Source organism: Saccopteryx leptura, chromosome 12 (assembly GCF_036850995.1).
Source record: "Saccopteryx leptura isolate mSacLep1 chromosome 12, mSacLep1_pri_phased_curated, whole genome shotgun sequence".
Classification (NCBI taxonomy): Eukaryota; Metazoa; Chordata; class Mammalia; order Chiroptera; family Emballonuridae; genus Saccopteryx; species Saccopteryx leptura.
In genome coordinates this window covers 2,134,688-2,152,067 of record NC_089514.1, presented here as the reverse complement: position 1 = coordinate 2,152,067, position 17,380 = coordinate 2,134,688, and the positions used below count along the sequence as shown (strand labels likewise).

Here is a 17,380-nt window from a genome sequence, read left to right as displayed (position 1 = left end):
CCTCCCGATTTACCCGGCTGCAGACGCCCCGCTGTTGGCCGCCGGGTCCCCCCATCCTGACTGACGTCCTCCCTCAGCTGAGGCCCATCTGGGTGGACGGAGGGCCTCAGGCTTCGTGGAACTGGGGCTCGCTGGCAGCTTCCAGCTCCAGGGGCAGTGGCACGGCCAGCTGTTCATTTCAAGTCCTGGTGCCCAGGTTGAGAGTCCGTGGGCTGGACAGGACGTCCCAGGCCCATCCTCTCTGATGGGGCACATGTGGCACCGATGTGCTCGGTCTGCCTTGCCAAGTGTGTGAGTGTGCGTGGGTGTGTGTGAGTGTGAGTGCGTGTGTGTGAGTGCGTGAGTGTGCGTGAGTGTGAGGACGCGTGACCGTATGGGTAAGGGGACCCCTCCCCATGTGACAGCACGTTCTCACATACAAAGAGGACTGAGCTTCTTTGGGGAAAGAAGGTGAACAAGAGTGGTTTATGTCTCCATAGTGGTTCTGGCTTTAAGGGCGGGGGCCTCTGGGTGTGACTGTGCTGCCTGGTGTTGAAACCACTGGGAGCCTCCCTCAGAGAGGGTCCCAACCCTGCCAGACCCGGGAGAGGGGCTGGCGGGGCCTGTCCAGGTGGGTGTGTCTCCCTAAACAGAGCCCAGCTGCGGGGCGTCCCCGGCAGGCCCAGGTCTCTGGCGCCCTCTGGTGTCATGAGGGTTTTTTCTTTTGTGTGTGTGTGTGTGTGTGTGAGAGAGAGAGAGAGAGAGAGAGAGAGAGATTGAGAGAGAGAGAGAGAGATATTGAGAGAGAGAGAAAGAGAGAGAGAGAGAGAGAACTCCTCTAAATGGTGTCTCAGCCCCAACCACCCTTTGAGCAGAAGTGCTTTGGCTCAGACACGCCCAGGGAGGGCACCAGGCTGGGCGGCTGGGTTTAGAACAGGCACGACACACACACCAGGAAGGACCGAGTTCTCAGCTCAGGTGCCACTCGAGTCAGCTTTTGAGCTCCGTAAACATCTGGAAGTCAAATCGGGTGACGTTAGGCAACGTGCAGAAGGCCGTGTCTGTGACGGGGACTGACGTGATTCCCCTCTATTGGTGGTGGCCAGTACTGCTGCGTGACAAACAGCCCCCTACCCCCGGCAGTGAAGCTTCGGTGTTAGGCAGCTGCGTTAGAGCATCTGCAGAATGGGAATGATGGTGTCACCGCCGTGTGGCAGGCTGTGGGGGGCTGGCACAGGGCTGCGTGAAGGAGCAGCTCACCAGCCGTCGGCCGCCCCTTTTCTGGGATGTTCTCACGCCTCTTCCCAACGTCCCCTCTAAGCTGATAAACAGCGTCTCGGTGGGACAAGGACAGGAGAGCGTGACGGAGGGCGTTCCCCTGAAGACATGACCTTGTCCTTTCCCTGCGGTAACGCGAGGTTTTCCCTCCGTCTGAGTGGGAACGGCCGGCGAGTGGGTGTCACAGACAACGGGAAGGAAACGGCGAGAGGCACACACCGTGGGCGTGTGGCCTGAGGAGGCTTGCTGGGCGGCTGGGCTTTGAGCCGAGGAGGAACAAGGAGCTCAGACAGCCGTCTCTCCCCTCCGCAGCACGTGCAGCTGGCCCACGAGTTTGAGTCCCTGGTGAGCCAGGACCCCCGCTTTGAAATCTGTGCGGAAGTCACTCTGGGGCTGGTCTGCTTCCGGCTCAAGGTATGTCCAGGCCCACTGTGGCCTCCCTTCTCCTCCAGTGTGACAGAGGGCACCGTGTCATGTCAAACTGCTGTGTGAGCTCCCTCACAGCACAGAACCCGCCCCGACACCACAGAACCGCCCGCCGTGCCCGACACAGCCCTGTCTCTCTCTCTGGGGACGGCCCGCTCCCGCTCGGTCAGAACCTGGCACTTCTAGCTCGTGGAGACCCTTGGTCCTAGAATGCTCACCATTCCCCCCATCCACCCGTGTCAGCCATGGAGACGCTCCGGGGACCCACCTGTCTCCAGGCCCACTCGGGGTCAGCCCGGGACCCGCACCAGCCCCAGCTGGGTGTCAGTGACAGACGCCCATCTCGGGCCCCCCCAGACCTGCTGACTCTGCACCTGCACCAGGCTCTGGGTTGTTGGGGCGCCCAGGAGGTGGAGACCCGCTGCTCTGGGGTGCTCTGTCCTCGTTCTGCTGTCTGGGGTGCTCTGTCCTCCTTCTGCTGTCTGGGGTGCTCTGTCCTCCTTCTGCTGTCTGGGGTGCTCTGTCCTCCTTCTGCTGTCTGGGGTGCTCTGTCCTCGTTCTGCTGTCTGGCCCTGGGTGCGTTTTCTGCTCCAGGGGAGGTGGTCTGGCTGGCTGGGCGTGGCTGGGAATCAGGGCCATTTTCTCAGAAGGCCCCGTGGTGTGCCACGCACACTCCTTATTAACGGCCGGCGTGAGTGCAGCGGCAGGAAGCCCTGACGTTCCGGCCACTGGCCCCCTCCCCACGGCTGCCCGTCCAGACCGGCGGAGGAGGCAGCCCGACCGGGAGAAGCCACAGGCTCCGTCGCTGGTCTGAGAGCTGCAATTACAACGTGGCCCAGCTCTCGATGCGCGTTGCTGTGGGCAACCGGGCTGGAGTGCTCCCATCACGCCGCTGTCTGGCTCTGCCTCCTCCTGCCAGCGGCCTTGGGGGGCTTCAATTTTAAAATTTGTAACAGTCTGATTGAGACATCATCCACCAACCATATACTCTACCCCGTTCAAGGGACAGCGATCGTTAGTATCTCTGCAGAGTTGCAGAGCCTCCACTGTAATCTAATTCTGAAACATTTGCACCCCCCCCAAGGAAGACTGTGCCCATCAGCGCTCGCCCCCCCACCCCCCGCCCCCCACCCCAGCTGCCACCCATCTGCTTTCTGTCTCCGTGGGTCGGTCCACTCTGGACGGTCCCACCAATGGCACCGCCACCTTGTTGCCTTTGTGACCGGCGGGCTCCCTTCACTCAGCAGAACGCTGCACAGGTTGAGCGTCCTTCTTTCCTCCTCGTGATTGGCAAGGACACCACACCCTGTGCAGGTCTCTGCCCACGCCTCCCCCGAGCGGCTCAGGAAGGCCGGGGCGCCTCCCAGCCCGGCCGAGCGTCCTTCTGTGACCTGCAGCCCTTGGTTATTTCTGCTCCGAGAAGCTCGAGGAAGCCTCGCACCCGGGCACCGTGTGGCTCTCCCGGCCTCCCCATCTCCTTCTCGTCACTCCTTCATTCTCTCTGTCCCGCTCCCCGCCGGTCTGCGTTCCGAGTCCTCCGCACCGCCGGCCACTTACAGCCGGGACTACTTCCTCCGAGGTCCTCCTGGCGCTTAGAGCCGGGTCCCTCTGGCCGCCGCCGCGTCCTGCGCCCTGGCTTCTCCGGCCGCCTCTCCCCCTCTGCTGCTGCTGCTCGCCTCCTCTCAGGCTGTTTCTCCGTTTGGCCCTTTTTAATTTAAACACATACGGAATGGACAACGTGTCCTCCCCAATCCGGCGGAGAACGCCAGCCAGAGTTTTCCCTAAATAACTGGCTTCAGTCGTCAGCGCCGTGTCACGTTCAGACGTTGGCTGTGTGGCTCGGTCTCCCTGGTAGAGCGTCAGCCCCTTTCGTGCCACACACTCTCTCTCCATCCTGATCCTCCAACAGGACGAGCTGGCCTGTCGACAGCTTCGGAACGGCCGCTGGCCCACTCGTCGTCCGTTTGGCCCAATCACTGTCCGTTTGGGCTCTAGTAGGAGCCCCACTCACGCCCACTGCCCGGGGCTGTGGCTCCACACGGGTCTAAGGCCAGCGTCCCGCACCTGCGGGTGTTTACCACCTGGTCAGAGCTGGGCTCTTGCCTTCCCTCTGTCCTTCCTGCATCTCCACTCGCTACACCAGCGGTTCTCAACCTGTGGGTCGCGACCCCGGTGATGGTCGAATGACCAAAAACACAGGGGTCGCCTAAAGCCATCGGAAAATACATATTTATTATACAATACATTTTTAAATAAAATATGTATTTCCGATGGCTTTAGGCGACCCCTGTGTTTTGGTCATTCAACTCCCACCGGGGTCGCGACCCACAGGTGGAGAACCGCTGCTCTACACAGAGCGAGGACACAAATACCACAGTCCTGGGGTGACCACAGATGCCGGGCCCTCCCACCTGCAGCCCCTTCTAGCAGAGGATCCAGTGCTTGGGGGCGGGGGCGCTGTCTGGAAACAGAGAAAGGCTGGGGCGCGGGGTGGGGTAGTGAGACTGACCGCCGAGGGGCAGGAGCCGGTGGCTTCCCCTAGCCTGCCTCCTGCTGCAGTCAGGGGGGGCTGGGCTCTGGCCTCCCTGCCCCGGGCTGGTGACTGCTCTTCACCAGCGGGGAGTCCACCCATGATCCCTTGGGCCTGCAGTCCCCAGGCGGCTGTCCCAGATTTTAGCAAGGGGCCCGACTGTCACGCTTCCTTTTCTACTTGTTGAGACTTTCTCCTACATCAGGGGTTGGGAACCTATGGCTCGTGAGCCAGATGTGGCTCTCTTGATGGCTGCATCTGGCTCGCAGACAAATCTTTAATAAAAAAAATAATAATAACGTTAAAAATATAAAACATTCTCATGTATTACAATCCATTCATTTCCTACTGCTCACGTTCATGGTTGCGGGTGGCTGGAGCCAATCACAGCTGTCCTCCGGGACAACACCAAATTTTTATTGGATAATGCGTCACGTACACGGGTCGTTGTATGGCTCTCACGGAATGACATTTTAAAATATGTGGCGTTCATGGCTCTCTCAGCCAAAAAGGTTCCCGACCCCTGGACACCATGTTCGGACAGACCCCGTCCCTAGCACCATGAGAAATCCCTCTTCTGCTGTTGGGCTCATCAACTTCCAGGAAATACAGCCAGGAGCCCTCACTCTTCCTGGAAGACCCTGGCCTGTGGAAGGGCCACGTTTTGACGGCACATTAAATACGAACAACCTGTCAGGCAGGGACGGGGTACAGGCTTTTAGGGTCACAGAACTATTATCAGGCTGCCTCTTGATTCCTCTCCCCCCCCCCCCCGGCTCCGCCCCCCAGGGTCCCAACAAACTGAACGAAGATCTTCTGGACAGAATCAACAGTGCCAGAAAGATCCACTTGGTCCCCAGCCACCTGAGAGACAAGTTTGTGCTGCGTTTTGCCATCTGCTCCCGCACGGTGGAGTCTGCGCATGTGCGGCTGGCCTGGGCCCACATCCAGGCGCTGGCCACCGGGCTGCTGGGTGCCCGGCGGGAATAAAGGTGAGCGCTGCAGGTGAGCTCGTCCTGCCGCGGGGACCAGCTTCCTCCGCGGTGGAAGGGGCGGACCGCACCGGGTCCTCTTTGGTCTGCAGGGGGTGGGCAGAATTACATGCTCCAGCGAGTCTTGAGCGACCTAGAGGTTTACTTTGGGTTTTTTTTGTATTTTTCTGAAGCTAGAAACGGGGAGAGACAGACAGACTCCCACATGCGCCTGACCGGGATCCACCCGGCATGCCCACCAGGGGCGACGCTCTGCCCACCAGGGGGCGATGCTCTGCCCCTCCGGGGGGTCGCTCTGCCGCGACCAGAGCCACTCTAGCGCCTGAGGCAGAGGCCAAGGAGCCATCCCCAGCGCCCGGGCCATCTTTGCTCCAATGGAGCCTCGGCTGCGGGAGGGGAAGAGAGAGACAGAGAGGAAGGAGAGGGGGAGGGGTGGAGAAGCAGATGGGCGCTTCTCCTGTGTGCCCTGGCCGGGAATCGAACCCGGGACTTCTGCACACCAGGCTGACGCTCTACCACTGAGCCAACCGGCCAGGGCCTACTTTGTTTCTTATGTGACACTGTCAATGGCATCTTTCCATAACGTTCCCTCAGCTTTCTCTCTGTTCACTGGGGCAACCTAGTATCCTCACTAGCTTATATAGATCAAGCTGTCGATACATGAACCCGAATGAGAACATGACCCGGGGAATTGGACTGTGACTGAGGGTTCACCACCAGGCAGAACCAAAGTGCTGGTGGCTCCAAAGGAAGGACACGTTCAGACACCCGGGTTTCTCGCAGGTGGGAGGCGTTTACCCTGCGTCAGGTCAGGGAAAGACATCCAGGTGGCAGACGGCACGTGGTCAACTCGTAAGGAAACCCTGACACAGATGCGGTGTCGGCCATAGGGAGGGTGACAGTCGGGTCCCTTGGAGCCACAGCCATCGTGAAAGTCTTTTCCATTAGATTATTTTAAGAATGTCAGTCCACTGGAGTTCGTCTGTCTTTTCTCGTTTCTGTCTTTTCATCTCTTCGCCCCGTGGTGGGGGCGGCGGGAGGCGGACGGAACCTCTGTGACCGCCTCCTTAGCGTCGGCTTCTCTCTGTCTCTCCTCTTGACCCCCCCATTGCCCACTTATCGGAACCCGCGGCGGGGACCGACCCTGGGCGCACGGTGAATGGCTTCACAGGTGGCACCCAGCTCTACCTTCTTTGTTCTTAATATTAACTGGGAACAGCTGAACTATTATAGTGCTCAAAAAATCAAAAGCGAGAAGTTGGGTTTCATTTGTATGGGAGGCCTGTCCGTGGCCCCTGACCCATGAGGTCAAAGACCTGCCTTGGTAGTCAAGGTTTATTCTGAACCACCGATCCTTCTCCTGGCCCAGCAAGGGCCTTTCTTCAAGGTGCCCTGCTCGTATGCTGAGGGGACCCCTGTGCCCAGAGCAAGTGCAGAGTTACAGCTGGAACATCTGGGCGGTGCCGGGCAGAGGCTCAGGTGTTCATTACTCCATTGCTCTACGGTTAGATGTGACTGTGTGTTGGGGGGCAGGGTAACTGCTAGAACAACCGTCCAAAACAGAACCAGGTCAGGCAGTCGCTCCCAATGCTCGGTCCTGCCACCCTGTGTTTGCACAAACCCCATGTGGGTGGATCACGCCACAACCACAGACCCTTGTGCCCACAACACCACAGAGGAAGAAACATGGTCAAAAACAAAGACACATTTCTGACACGGGTCACAGTCACTATGGACTCATTGTTCTTGCTCTCAAATCAGAAGGTAGCAATAGGATTTGCTTTTCTTCCTTTTTTTTTTTCTTTTTAAATATTTTGCATGTAATAGTCAATCACAATGCACACCTACATTGTTTTGGCCAGATTAACTAGAAGGATGAAAATCTTACCCTCCTGGGTTTACCTGTGCGTTGACCTTCTCATATCGAGCCCACGTGACATAGCCCTGACAGAAAGGAGGACGTGTCCCTGTTTTACAGAAGGTTAGGAAATGAGGCGCAGACTCCAGCTGCTACTGGTAAAACGTGTCATAGAAAAGCCAGGTCAGCAATAAGAAAGTCCCCTCTTTTATTTACCAACCCTCTCCGCTGCCCCCATCTCACTGGAGATACAGTGTAATCCCACTTGTTCAAAGTGGGAAGCATACACCATTCTGATTCTTTCATTTCTTTTTTGAATGTAGCCATTTGTTCATGTTACTTTTTTTTCCCCCTCTGTAGTGTTCCTCAAATTGAAAAGAAGTCTATCAGAAAACTGAAACGAGAGGAAAATGTACATCATCCCAGCTCCGAGGAAGCCAGCCTCGCACGGCATCACGCTTCTTTCCCCAAACTCACGCAGAAGCTTGTGACCCACGTCTCCTCCGTCCCTCCTCGACGAAGAAATAGTATTTGCTACCTGAGACGTTAATCCCGGTGGAGATAGCTTTCATTCATTATTTGGCTATGAGTCTTATTCATTACAAAACCATTGTGATTCGTGCTCTTGAAGTCCTCAGTGGTGGGAAAGGCTTGTGGAAGTATTTTCCGGATGGAGGCGGGGGGGGGGGTGCAATCTATGGTTATGGGACTGGAGATTAGACCTGTGGTCTTTACTTTGTTCCTTATGTGGCTCAGTGCTTAATAAACAGTCTCAAGTGCCATGGCAACCGTGTCTGGTGAGCATACTGTTCTATGTTGCCCCCAACTGATGGTTAGAATATGGACTTATCCTTTCAGAGTTGCTGAAGGCGTGGCATCCTTGGGTATTTTTATATAGCCTTAACGTATCCAACCTTGTTTACTGAGAGTGTGTAATGCACGTCAGGCATGGTCTTAGGTGCTTTAACGCCACACAAGTTTTCCTTGGATGACCCCAACTTCTAAGGAAATCAAAAGCAAGAATAAGGAGCCTAAAAAGTAAGACTACCACCAACAGGACGGGTTCTTTTCAGTCATTCTGATGTCATGTGTGTTAATTGCTCTTCAACAGTCATTTTTTCCACCCCACGACCCCACCTCCGCCTCCAGATGGTAGTAACTTTCTCAGGAAGGGAGAACCATGGCATCTGCTGAGCCCAGCGGGACGGGGGGGGGGGGGGGGGGCTCCCTGGCTTCTTGGGAAGAGGCTTCTTCCTTTTTCCAGAAGAGAAGTATTCAGAGGAAAGATCCTCTTCTGGTGTGTCTCCTTCCTCCTGCTTTAAATACGTAGGCTGGTTTCTTGGTTTGTGGGGGCCATCCTGGGACAAGGAGGTCCGGCGCCTGGGGAGGGGAATTCCCCCCAGGAGAAGATACAGAATGGAAGTTGGAAAGATGGACCTTCGTGACATCCTTAGGTCCTGTCATCACACCCAGTCAACCTTCTAAATTCTTCTTATGTGACACAGCCTATTCTGTTAGTGCCTGTTCTGTTTCTTGGTCTGAAGACGCAGTTTACTAAACTGATCTAATCCAAATAAATCTAAGCCAGAGTCCAAGGTAGTAAGTAATGAAGAGCTTTTCAAGTCTTCCAGGGAAGAGTCCCTAAGAAGCCAGGGGGGGGGGCAGGGATGTGCTGACCGGTAGGCAGGCCTGAGCCACAAGACTTCCAAATATTCCAATTCCCCTATTCTTCTTAAAAATGCACGTGACCTTTGCACGCCTCTCTACTTAGTCTCAGCCAGTGAGTAACAGGTACCGACCCAGCGACGTGCTCCGTGGAGGGAACTGCGGGGACCATCTTCAAGGACCCCAGTCCAGGTGAGCGCCTCCTATGGGAACCCTCTTACTGTAGCTCAGCACGGCGCCTGCGCGTGTTAGTTTCGGAGGACTTTAAGAATAAAGCGCCTTCATGCCTGACCTATGGTGGCGCAGTGGATAAAGCGACGACCTGGAACCCTGAGGTCGCCGGTTCGAAACCCCCGTTCTTGCCTGGTCAAGGCACATATGGGAGTTGATGCTTCCTGCTCCTCCTCTGTTCTATCTCTTTCCCCTCTCTCTCTCTCTCCTCTCTCTCTAATAATAAAAATGAATAAATAAAGAAAAGAATAAAGCGCCTTCGTAACGAAAGGCAGACTTCGCCCCGTTGTGTAAACGCGCCGTCGCTGCACAGTAAGCGCATCCCATTTAATAGAACCGCCTCCTGCAAGCACGGGGGACAGAGCGCAGCCAGTGCCCCGCCCACCCGTCCGAGGCCCCGCCCTGGCCGCCTCGAGCCCCCGCTCCTCTCGTCCCCGGTCACGCCCCCACTCCACCCAGAGACCACGCCTCTGCCCCGCCCCCGGCCAGTGACCACGCCCCTTAGCAAGCGAGCCTCCTTTCAACACGCGGCTCCGCCCCGCCCCGCCCCGAGACCACGCCCTCACTCCGCCCCCTGGCCCGTGTCCACGCCCTCGACGCGCGATCTTCCTCTCAAATCGCGGCCCCGCCCCCGACGCACGCGCCCGCTACGTACGTACAGACGTACGCACGGCATGGGCGGGGCACGTCTGCAGCGCGCAGGCGCACTTCGGCCCGCGCGCTTTTCGGAATCGGCCCAGTTGTCGGGGAGCCTGGGCGGCGTGGAGGGGCCGGAGCCGGGCGGGAGCCAGAGACACGAGCGGCTTGCTCGGACCCCGCAGACCCTCCCGGGGCGGCCGGCGCGGTGGAGGGGCTTCGGGCGGCTGCGAGACGGCCGGGGTCCTGGAGCGCTTCTCGCAGGGGGCGTGCCCTCCACACCTGTCCGTCCAGGTGACTCGCCTTCTAGGGGACGGGGCGGCGGGGGGCGCGCTTGCTGGTGGGAGCCCTCCCCCCGTCGGCCTCGCGGCGCGGCCGTGACCCCGAGACCGAGGTGGGGATCTTGCGGCGAGGTCACGGCCGGCGCGCGAACCTGCGCGCTTCGGGGGTCCGGGGGTCCGAGGGGGTTCCACGGGGTCTGCGCGGTCCGGGGGTCCGAGGGGGTTCCACGGGGTGTGCGCGGTCCGGGGGTCCGAGGGGGTTCCACGGGGTGTGCGCGGTCCGGGGGTCCGAGGAGGTTCCACGGGGTCTGCGCGGTCCGGGGGTCCGAGGAGGTTCCACGGGGTCTGCGCGGTCCGGGGGTCCGAGGAGGTTCCACGGGGTGTGCGCGGTCCGGGGGTCCGAGGGGGTTCCACGGGGTGTGCGCGGTCCGGGGGTCCGAGGAGGTTCCACGGGGTGTGCGCGGTCCGGGGGTCCGAGGAGGTTCCACGGGGTCTGCGCGGTCCGGGGGTCCGAGGGGGTTCCACGGGGTCTGCGCGGTCCGGGGGTCCGAGGAGGTTCCACGGGGTCTGCGCGGTCCGGGGGTCCGAGGGGGTTCCACGGGGTCTGCGCGGTCCGGGGGTCCGAGGGGGTTCCACGGGGTGTGCGCGCGCCCGCACCGGGCGGGAGCTCCGGCCGTCCGGGGACAGACAGCTGTGTCCCGGGAGTCCCCCGACGGCGAGGCCCGGAAACTGTGGACGCCCTGGAGACGGTGCCCGCTTGCAGGAGCCATCTGCCTGGTTAGAGAAATACCCCATTCCTAACAATCTGCAGAAAACGACCCGGAGGGGAAGGCGTGACATGCATGCAGCTCATTCACAGGCCGTTGGTCGTTAGATTGTTAGATCTGGGGACGCCACGAAGATGACAGTAACTTGGAAATGGTAACGGGGTGCGGTGGCTGTGTCACTGATCAGGGCTGGCCGAACGAAGGGGGTGTTTGTTATCGGAATCCGCAGCCGCTGGACAAGTGACTGAGTTCAGAGGAGGCAGTAGGACATGGGAGGTGAATTTTGGAGAACTGGGGGCAGGTGGAGAGGAAAGGGAGGCTGTGCTGGGAGCAGTGACAAGAACTCAGCTGTGAGGACTCCCAGGACTGCAGGTGACAGAGAGAGATGAAGCCCTAGACAGGAGGAGGAGGTTTGTAGTAAGAGGAAGCTGGTGATAAAATATGTCCCAAGTCACCTCTCCTTCACTTTCCCATCTCCAGTATTGCCCAGAAAAGGTTAAAATACGTTTAAAAGGTGTAACGGAAAGAACAGCCAGGAGACGTCAGTTCTAGTTTTGACTCTGTGTAGCTTTATACCTTGAAGCAAATTAGAATCTGAGTTTTTGGTTTTTTAAAAATTTCCCATTGATTTGAGAGAGAGAGAGAGAGAGAGCGCGAAGCATCAGTTTGTTCTTCCGTTTAGTTGTGTGCTCATTGGTTACTTCTGCTCTGTGCCCTGGTGCCCTGACCAGGGATTGAACCCACAACATCCACACACAGGGACAAGATGCTATCCACTGAGCCGCCTGAGTGGCTCTCTCTGAGTCTGAAGTTTATTTCTTTGACAAAGGTTTTTAAACATCTCTTTACAACGTGACAGATTCTTTGTAGAGTATTATGGGAGATAGGAAACTGTAAACCATGATTGTCACATAATATAATCATAACTGGAAGGGTAAAATTTAAAATACATGAGTTGTTTATTTCTTTATTGCAATACTGTTTAGGAAACTTGAAAATCATCTTGGAAATTTTCCTTGTGGGTTGCCAGGTAAAATTCTACACATCCAGCAGAGTGATATATTCAGCCATAATTGTGTTAAGATTATTTTAACTTACTGTAAGAAGGCTCATAAAAATAGAAGTAATCGAAAACGTAAGGACTTTACTAACAGACTGTGTAACTTGTTCTCCTAACTCATGTATCGTGACAGTTCTACTTCATGTGAAGTTGGGAAATGGTGAAAGATTCCAGGGCTTCCTGCTCTAAGTGTTCATTCGCAAGTAAGTCCTTAAAAAGACTTAGTAATGACGGTTGCTTGTAGGCGTGATTTGTGCTGCTCTGGCCTTGGCTGGTAGCATTGGGGCATTTGCACACGGGACGTGCACACTGCCTGAGACTGCTTGTGTGCAGATTCTGGCGCCAGTGCTAACTCTGTGACCTTGAGGAAGTTCCTTCGCATGCCCAGCCTCAGTTTTTACAATTGTACATTAGGGTGGTAGTAGTTTTAAAGCTTTTTTTTTTTTTTGAGAGAGAGAGAGACAGGAACATCGACCTGCTTCTGTTTGTGCCCAGACCTGAGAATTGAACCTGCAACCTTCATGCTGTGGGGTGAGACTCCAGACCTATCCAGTCAGGGCTTAACTTTTATTGAATTTTAAAGAGACAGAGAAAAGGGAGAGAGAGAGGAGTGGGGAGGGAAGCATTTGTTGTTCCACTCAGTCGTGCATTTTTTTGGTTGCTTCCTGTGTGTGTCCTGACCGGAGATCGAACCTGCAACCTTTTTTTCAGAATGATGCTCTTAACCGATGGTGCTAACCAGCCAAGCTAACTGACCAGGGCCTTTTCAAAGCATTAAAAAAAAAATTCAGTGAGAGAAGGGGGGGAGGTAGAGAGATGGATTCTACATGCGCCCCAACTGGGATCTACCCAGAAAGCCCACTAAGGGGCATTGCTCTGTTGCTCAGCAACCAAGCTCTTCTTAGCGCCTGAGGCCGAGGCCATGGAGTCATCCTCAGCACGTAGGGCCACCAACCCACTCCAGCTGAGCCATGGCTGCAGGAGGGGAAGAGACACAGAGAGGAAGGAGAGGGGGAGGGGTGGAAAAGCAGATGGGCACCTCCCCTGTGAGCCTGGCCGGGAATCGGACCTGGGACATCCACACACGGGGCCAGTGCTCTACCACTGGGCAAACCGGCCAGGGCTCAAAGCATTTTTATATTCATGATTTGTCTGGATTCTCACAATGATTTCTCTCACTTTACAGATAAAACTGAAGACTAGGTGACAGCAAGAGGCTTGTTTGAGATTGTTCATCCTCTTTTCCGCAGAGACCAGACTTCAGCCTCAGGGCCTGGTGTGTTTGCCTCTAGTTCATTCTTCTTTCTTCCTGCCCTTTTGCTCAATAATTTCAAGTCCTTCCCTTTCGAGTGCTCTCTCTGTTTGCAGGGGAAAGTATTATAGAACGAAAACAATGTAACCCATAACAAAGCATTATTAAATCAGGTCTTTAATCTTTTATATCTTGAATGCTTGGAAATTTATGAATAATTAGAATCGCCCTTGCAAGTGGTTCTGTCCTTACAATTGGAAGACCCAGTATACTTTCTTTCAGATAAACTGAGATTTAAAAGTCTACCTTTGTCTTCGAGTGATCAGTGACTTTCATTTCTGCCCTCCTCCCAGAGCCCCCACCATGCAGGCCTCCGGCTCCCGGTCTGTGCACCTGAGTGAGTGGCAGAAGAACTACTTCGCGGTCACGTCAGGCGCATGTACAGCCGCGCAGAAGGCGGACGCCTACCGGGCGCAGATCCTGCGCCTTCAGTACGCACGCGCAAACTCGGAGATCTCCCAGGCCTGCGCTTCCAAACTGTTCAAAAAGTATGCGGAGAAGTATTCTGCCATCGTTGACTCCGACAATGCTGAAACTGGCTTGAATAACTATGCAGAAAGCATCTTGACTTTGGCAAGATCTCAGCACACGGACAGTGACAAGTGGCAGTCCGGACTGTCAATCAGTAACGTTTTCCAGATGAGCGCGGTGCAGGCGATGATGCGGGCTGGAGAAAAGGCCAGGGACACCCTGCTGGCGCCTGCCGGCGCCTTGGTCGTCATCCATAAAGGGGCCGTGGGCTTCGCTCCCCCAGAATTGAGTGTTTGTGGTGGTTCCGGGGTGAGGGACCCGCTGGCTGACTCAGCTCGGGGTGCGGACGGGACCCGAGACCTCCCGGACAGCCGTCCGCTGGGCCCTCAGAATGCCCAGCCGCCTGTGGTGACTGACGCCCCAAAGACGTATCCCACACCCCCAACTCTTTTCGGTGACTTGGCCACACCGCTGTTTGGCGCTATCGGAAAGGAAAGGGACAGCTCTTCAAAAGCCAGCGCAGGACTGAACTTGTTCTTCCCCGGACAGTCTCGTTTTCCTCCGGGCGCCGTTTACGGTTCCGGCGCCTCGGATGCGCTCTTGGCCTCCGGCCCGAGTAACCCTTTCAGTAAAACAGAAGACAGTGGCCGGAGAGGGGAAAGCGTCCAGCCCTCCTTTAAAACCGCCAGAGAGCAGCTGTGGGCGGAGCAGCAGAGAAAGAACCACCAGCCCCCGCGGGCGGCGGGGTCTTCCTGCGGCCTGAAAAAGTCCCTGGGAGCCAGCCGGTCCCGGGGGATTCTGGGGAAGTTTGTCCCTCCTGTACCGAAGCCGGACGCGGGGGACCCGGGGGGCGGGCTGCAGTACAAGCCTGATGGGACTGGGCGCTCAGAACCGGCACAGCCCGTGGACGAGCGTCTGAAGAGCTTGGAGCCGAAGATGGTCGAGCTGATCATGAGTGAGATCATGGACCACGGGCCCCCAGTGCACTGGGACGATATCGCGGGGGTGGAATTTGCCAAAGCCACCATAAAGGAGATAGTCGTGTGGCCCATGCTGAGGCCGGACATCTTCACCGGTTTGCGAGGGCCGCCGAAAGGAGTTCTGCTCTTCGGGCCGCCGGGGACCGGGAAGACCCTGATTGGCAAGTGCATCGCCAGTCAGTCGGGGGCGACCTTCTTCAGCATCTCCGCCTCCTCCTTGACCTCCAAGTGGGTGGGCGAGGGGGAGAAAATGGTCCGCGCGCTGTTCGCCGTTGCGCGCTGCCACCAGCCCGCTGTCATCTTCATTGATGAGATCGACTCCCTGCTGTCACAGCGGGCTGACGGCGAGCACGAGTCCTCCCGGAGGATCAAGACCGAGTTTCTGGTGCAGTTGGACGGCGCCGCCACGGCCGCCGAAGACCGCATCCTGGTCGTGGGCGCCACCAACCGGCCGCAGGAGATCGACGAGGCGGCGCGGCGGAGGCTGGCCAAGCGGCTGTACATCCCGCTGCCGGGGGCGCCGGCGCGCGGGCAGATCGTGCGCACCCTGATGTCGCGGGAGCAGTGCCACCTGCGCGAGGACGAGCTGGAGCGCGTGGTGCAGCGCTCCGAGGGCTTCTCGGGCGCTGACATGACGCAGCTGTGCCGGGAGGCGTCCCTCGGCCCCATCCGCAGGCTGCAGGCCGCCGACATCACCACCATCGCGGCCAACCAGGTGCCGCCCATCGCTTACACCGACTTCGACAGCGCCTTCCGAGCCGTGCGCCCCAGCGTGTCCGCCAAGGATTTAGAGCTGTACGAGAGCTGGGACAGGACGTTCGGCTGCGGGAAGTGAGGGGACCCAGTGGGCAGCGGGTGTCCCTGGAGCGCTGGACACCAGGCTGATTAGGGGTTCTCTTCATGCATATTCTGAACCCAACACCTCAAATCGCGTGGCGATAGGACAGGTCTTACACTTGATTGGCAGCCTGTGTGGGAGCGTGAGCCCCCTTCCAGGCGTTACCCGCGTGTACCCGCATTCACACCGCAGGCGGAGGAACTTCTGTTTCTAACCGGTCTTTCTTTCCAAGGTGTGCGATGCGGTGATTAGCAAAACTTTACATTTATTTGTGAATTTGTATGAGGACGTATGATTTACTTGTATGAGGATGTATGATTTACGCATGTCTTTTATTGCTACTACAGTTGTTCACGTTTGAGACCAAGCGCTGCTCACTGGAGTGAATGTGTCAGTTTTCACTTGGGCTTGTAACCTCACGCTGTTCTCCTCCCTTACCAGGACTAATGAAGACAACATGTGCGGAAATAGCAAAGTGTGATCTAATAGCAGAGACGTACAGTGGAATTGAGAGGTGAAGAATGTTTCCTAGGGGCAGCTGGTGTTCAGCAACGTTGTATTTGCACTCCTTGGCAGCCTGGAGTATTGGTGTCTTTCAGAAATGTTTTCAGATTTCTGTAATGGGCCGTTCTGCTTTATAAATACTGCATGTTCATTGTAGGGACATTAGACAGCAGAGACGAAAGAGAATAAACATCACTGGAGAAGCACTGAACATCTGGGCGTCTGTTCTTCCAGATGTTTTCTACACGGTGGGATGTCTTCAGTCTCCTCTTTGGTGGCACCGACCTGTTGGCATCATAGGACCTGGTGCCCAGTAAGTAGTCTGTGGTAGGGGTGGGCTGGTGCAGGCCGTCCTCTGTTGAGGGCGTGTAGAGCCGGACCCGAGCTTGTTTACCTTAGTGGTCTTTCACTGCTTTCTGTACTGGTCACTGACCTCTGTACCAGAGCCTAAAGCGTCCAAATGTAAAATTTAACAGCGGAAATTATTAAAACACTGGACAGAGTGTGATAACGTTGATAGTTTGTAGTGTTAGTAGCAATTTGGAGAGGAGGCCATCACCTGACCCTGGAGTGGAGAGTCTGGTGAGTCCAGCCTTTCTGGGAGGCAGTTGGATCATGTCTTCCAAAAAGTGCCCCACTTCTAGCTGTCCATGCCGCACAGGGAAGTTCACTGGAACACTGACTGTGAAGAAACAGAACCCAGATGTCCCTCAGTGGAGCGCAGTTCAGGCTTCATGGGGTTTTACACAAAGGGTTTGGAACTGTCCAGAGGGCGTTAGGAGTGAACATCAGTGGGGAGAGCGGCCCTGGCCCTGCTCACCAGCAAGGCAGGCTGCACACTAGCTCACTCGGCTCTGCGTGGAGAAAGGGGAGCCCCAGCCCCAGAGGACACCACTTCTGCCCCCTGGGGGCTGGAGGGGGGACGTTTCCACACCTGACAGCACGTACACAGTATTGTCAATAATGCACTCTTGTGTTTGTAAAGACTCTGAAATGGTATTTTTAAAGTATGGAGCATATAATTGTTGAATAATTAAACTGGGTGCTTTGTTTGTTTTGGTGCCTGTAGCTTTGTTAGTAAGTGACTAAGGGGCGAGAGTGAAGAGCCCCCTGATAAATTCCTCTTAAAATACATACATTGCATACGGAAAGGGGGCCGAATAATAAATCTTTTAAGAAGCCGTTTTCTTTAGTAGATGTTTTGCATGTAGATGTGATTGTGTTGGAAGTAAACTGCTCAGAATCAATCCCTGGCACGGTCACTCCTCCAGCTCCAATTTGAGCACAGCTCCCAAAATGGCTTTAGAAAGTAGCTGCGAGGCACAGACTTCATCTTCACGTTAGGAAACCCAGTGGTCAGAAACCCGTCTGACAAAGGGACCTTCCAGCAGGTGACATGCACGTGTGATGCGCCATCTGCGACTGGACAAGTCCCACTTTCCCACAGGCTGGGGCACAGGTGACGCTGACCCCGTATCCAGGAGAAACGGCCCAGCCGGGCACACACTTTCGACCCCGTGGAACGCTGCAACCCGGGTGCTAAGCTCCTGGAAAGATAATTTCACAAAATAG

General features: G+C 56.3%; 2 protein-coding genes across 7 annotated transcripts in view; both read left to right on the top strand.

The window, feature by feature from the left end:
* The window catches only part of DDC (dopa decarboxylase), a 71,958-nt gene extending 64,114 nt beyond the window's left edge, over positions 1 to 7,844 (top strand). For 3 of the 4 annotated variants that reach the window (XM_066354160.1, XM_066354157.1, XM_066354159.1), the window contains 3 exons: positions 1,570 to 1,671; positions 5,003 to 5,205; positions 7,424 to 7,844. In XM_066354160.1, the coding sequence (XP_066210257.1) occupies positions 1,570 to 1,671; positions 5,003 to 5,203 (303 nt within the window). In that variant the 3' untranslated portion in view covers positions 5,204 to 5,205; positions 7,424 to 7,844. Of the gene's footprint in view, positions 1 to 1,569; positions 1,672 to 5,002; positions 5,219 to 7,423 lie in introns of all 4 variants that reach the window. The other variant, XM_066354158.1, reaches the window with a different exon arrangement.
* Positions 7,845 to 9,709: 1,865 nt separating this feature from the next.
* FIGNL1 (fidgetin like 1) lies at positions 9,710 to 16,316 on the top strand. 3 transcript variants are annotated; one of them, XM_066354221.1, is made up of 5 exons: positions 9,710 to 9,889; positions 11,837 to 11,906; positions 12,161 to 12,234; positions 12,890 to 12,979; positions 13,309 to 16,316. In XM_066354221.1, the coding sequence occupies exon 5, from the start codon at positions 13,319 to 13,321 to the stop codon at positions 15,299 to 15,301; it is 1,983 nt and encodes a 660-aa protein (XP_066210318.1). In that variant the 5' UTR covers positions 9,710 to 9,889; positions 11,837 to 11,906; positions 12,161 to 12,234; positions 12,890 to 12,979; positions 13,309 to 13,318; the 3' UTR covers positions 15,302 to 16,316. The 3 variants fall into 3 exon arrangements, with proteins under 3 accessions (XP_066210318.1, XP_066210317.1, XP_066210319.1); XM_066354220.1 differs by lacking the exon at positions 12,161 to 12,234; XM_066354222.1 differs by lacking the exons at positions 11,837 to 11,906; positions 12,161 to 12,234.
* Positions 16,317 to 17,380: the final 1,064 nt, after the last annotated feature.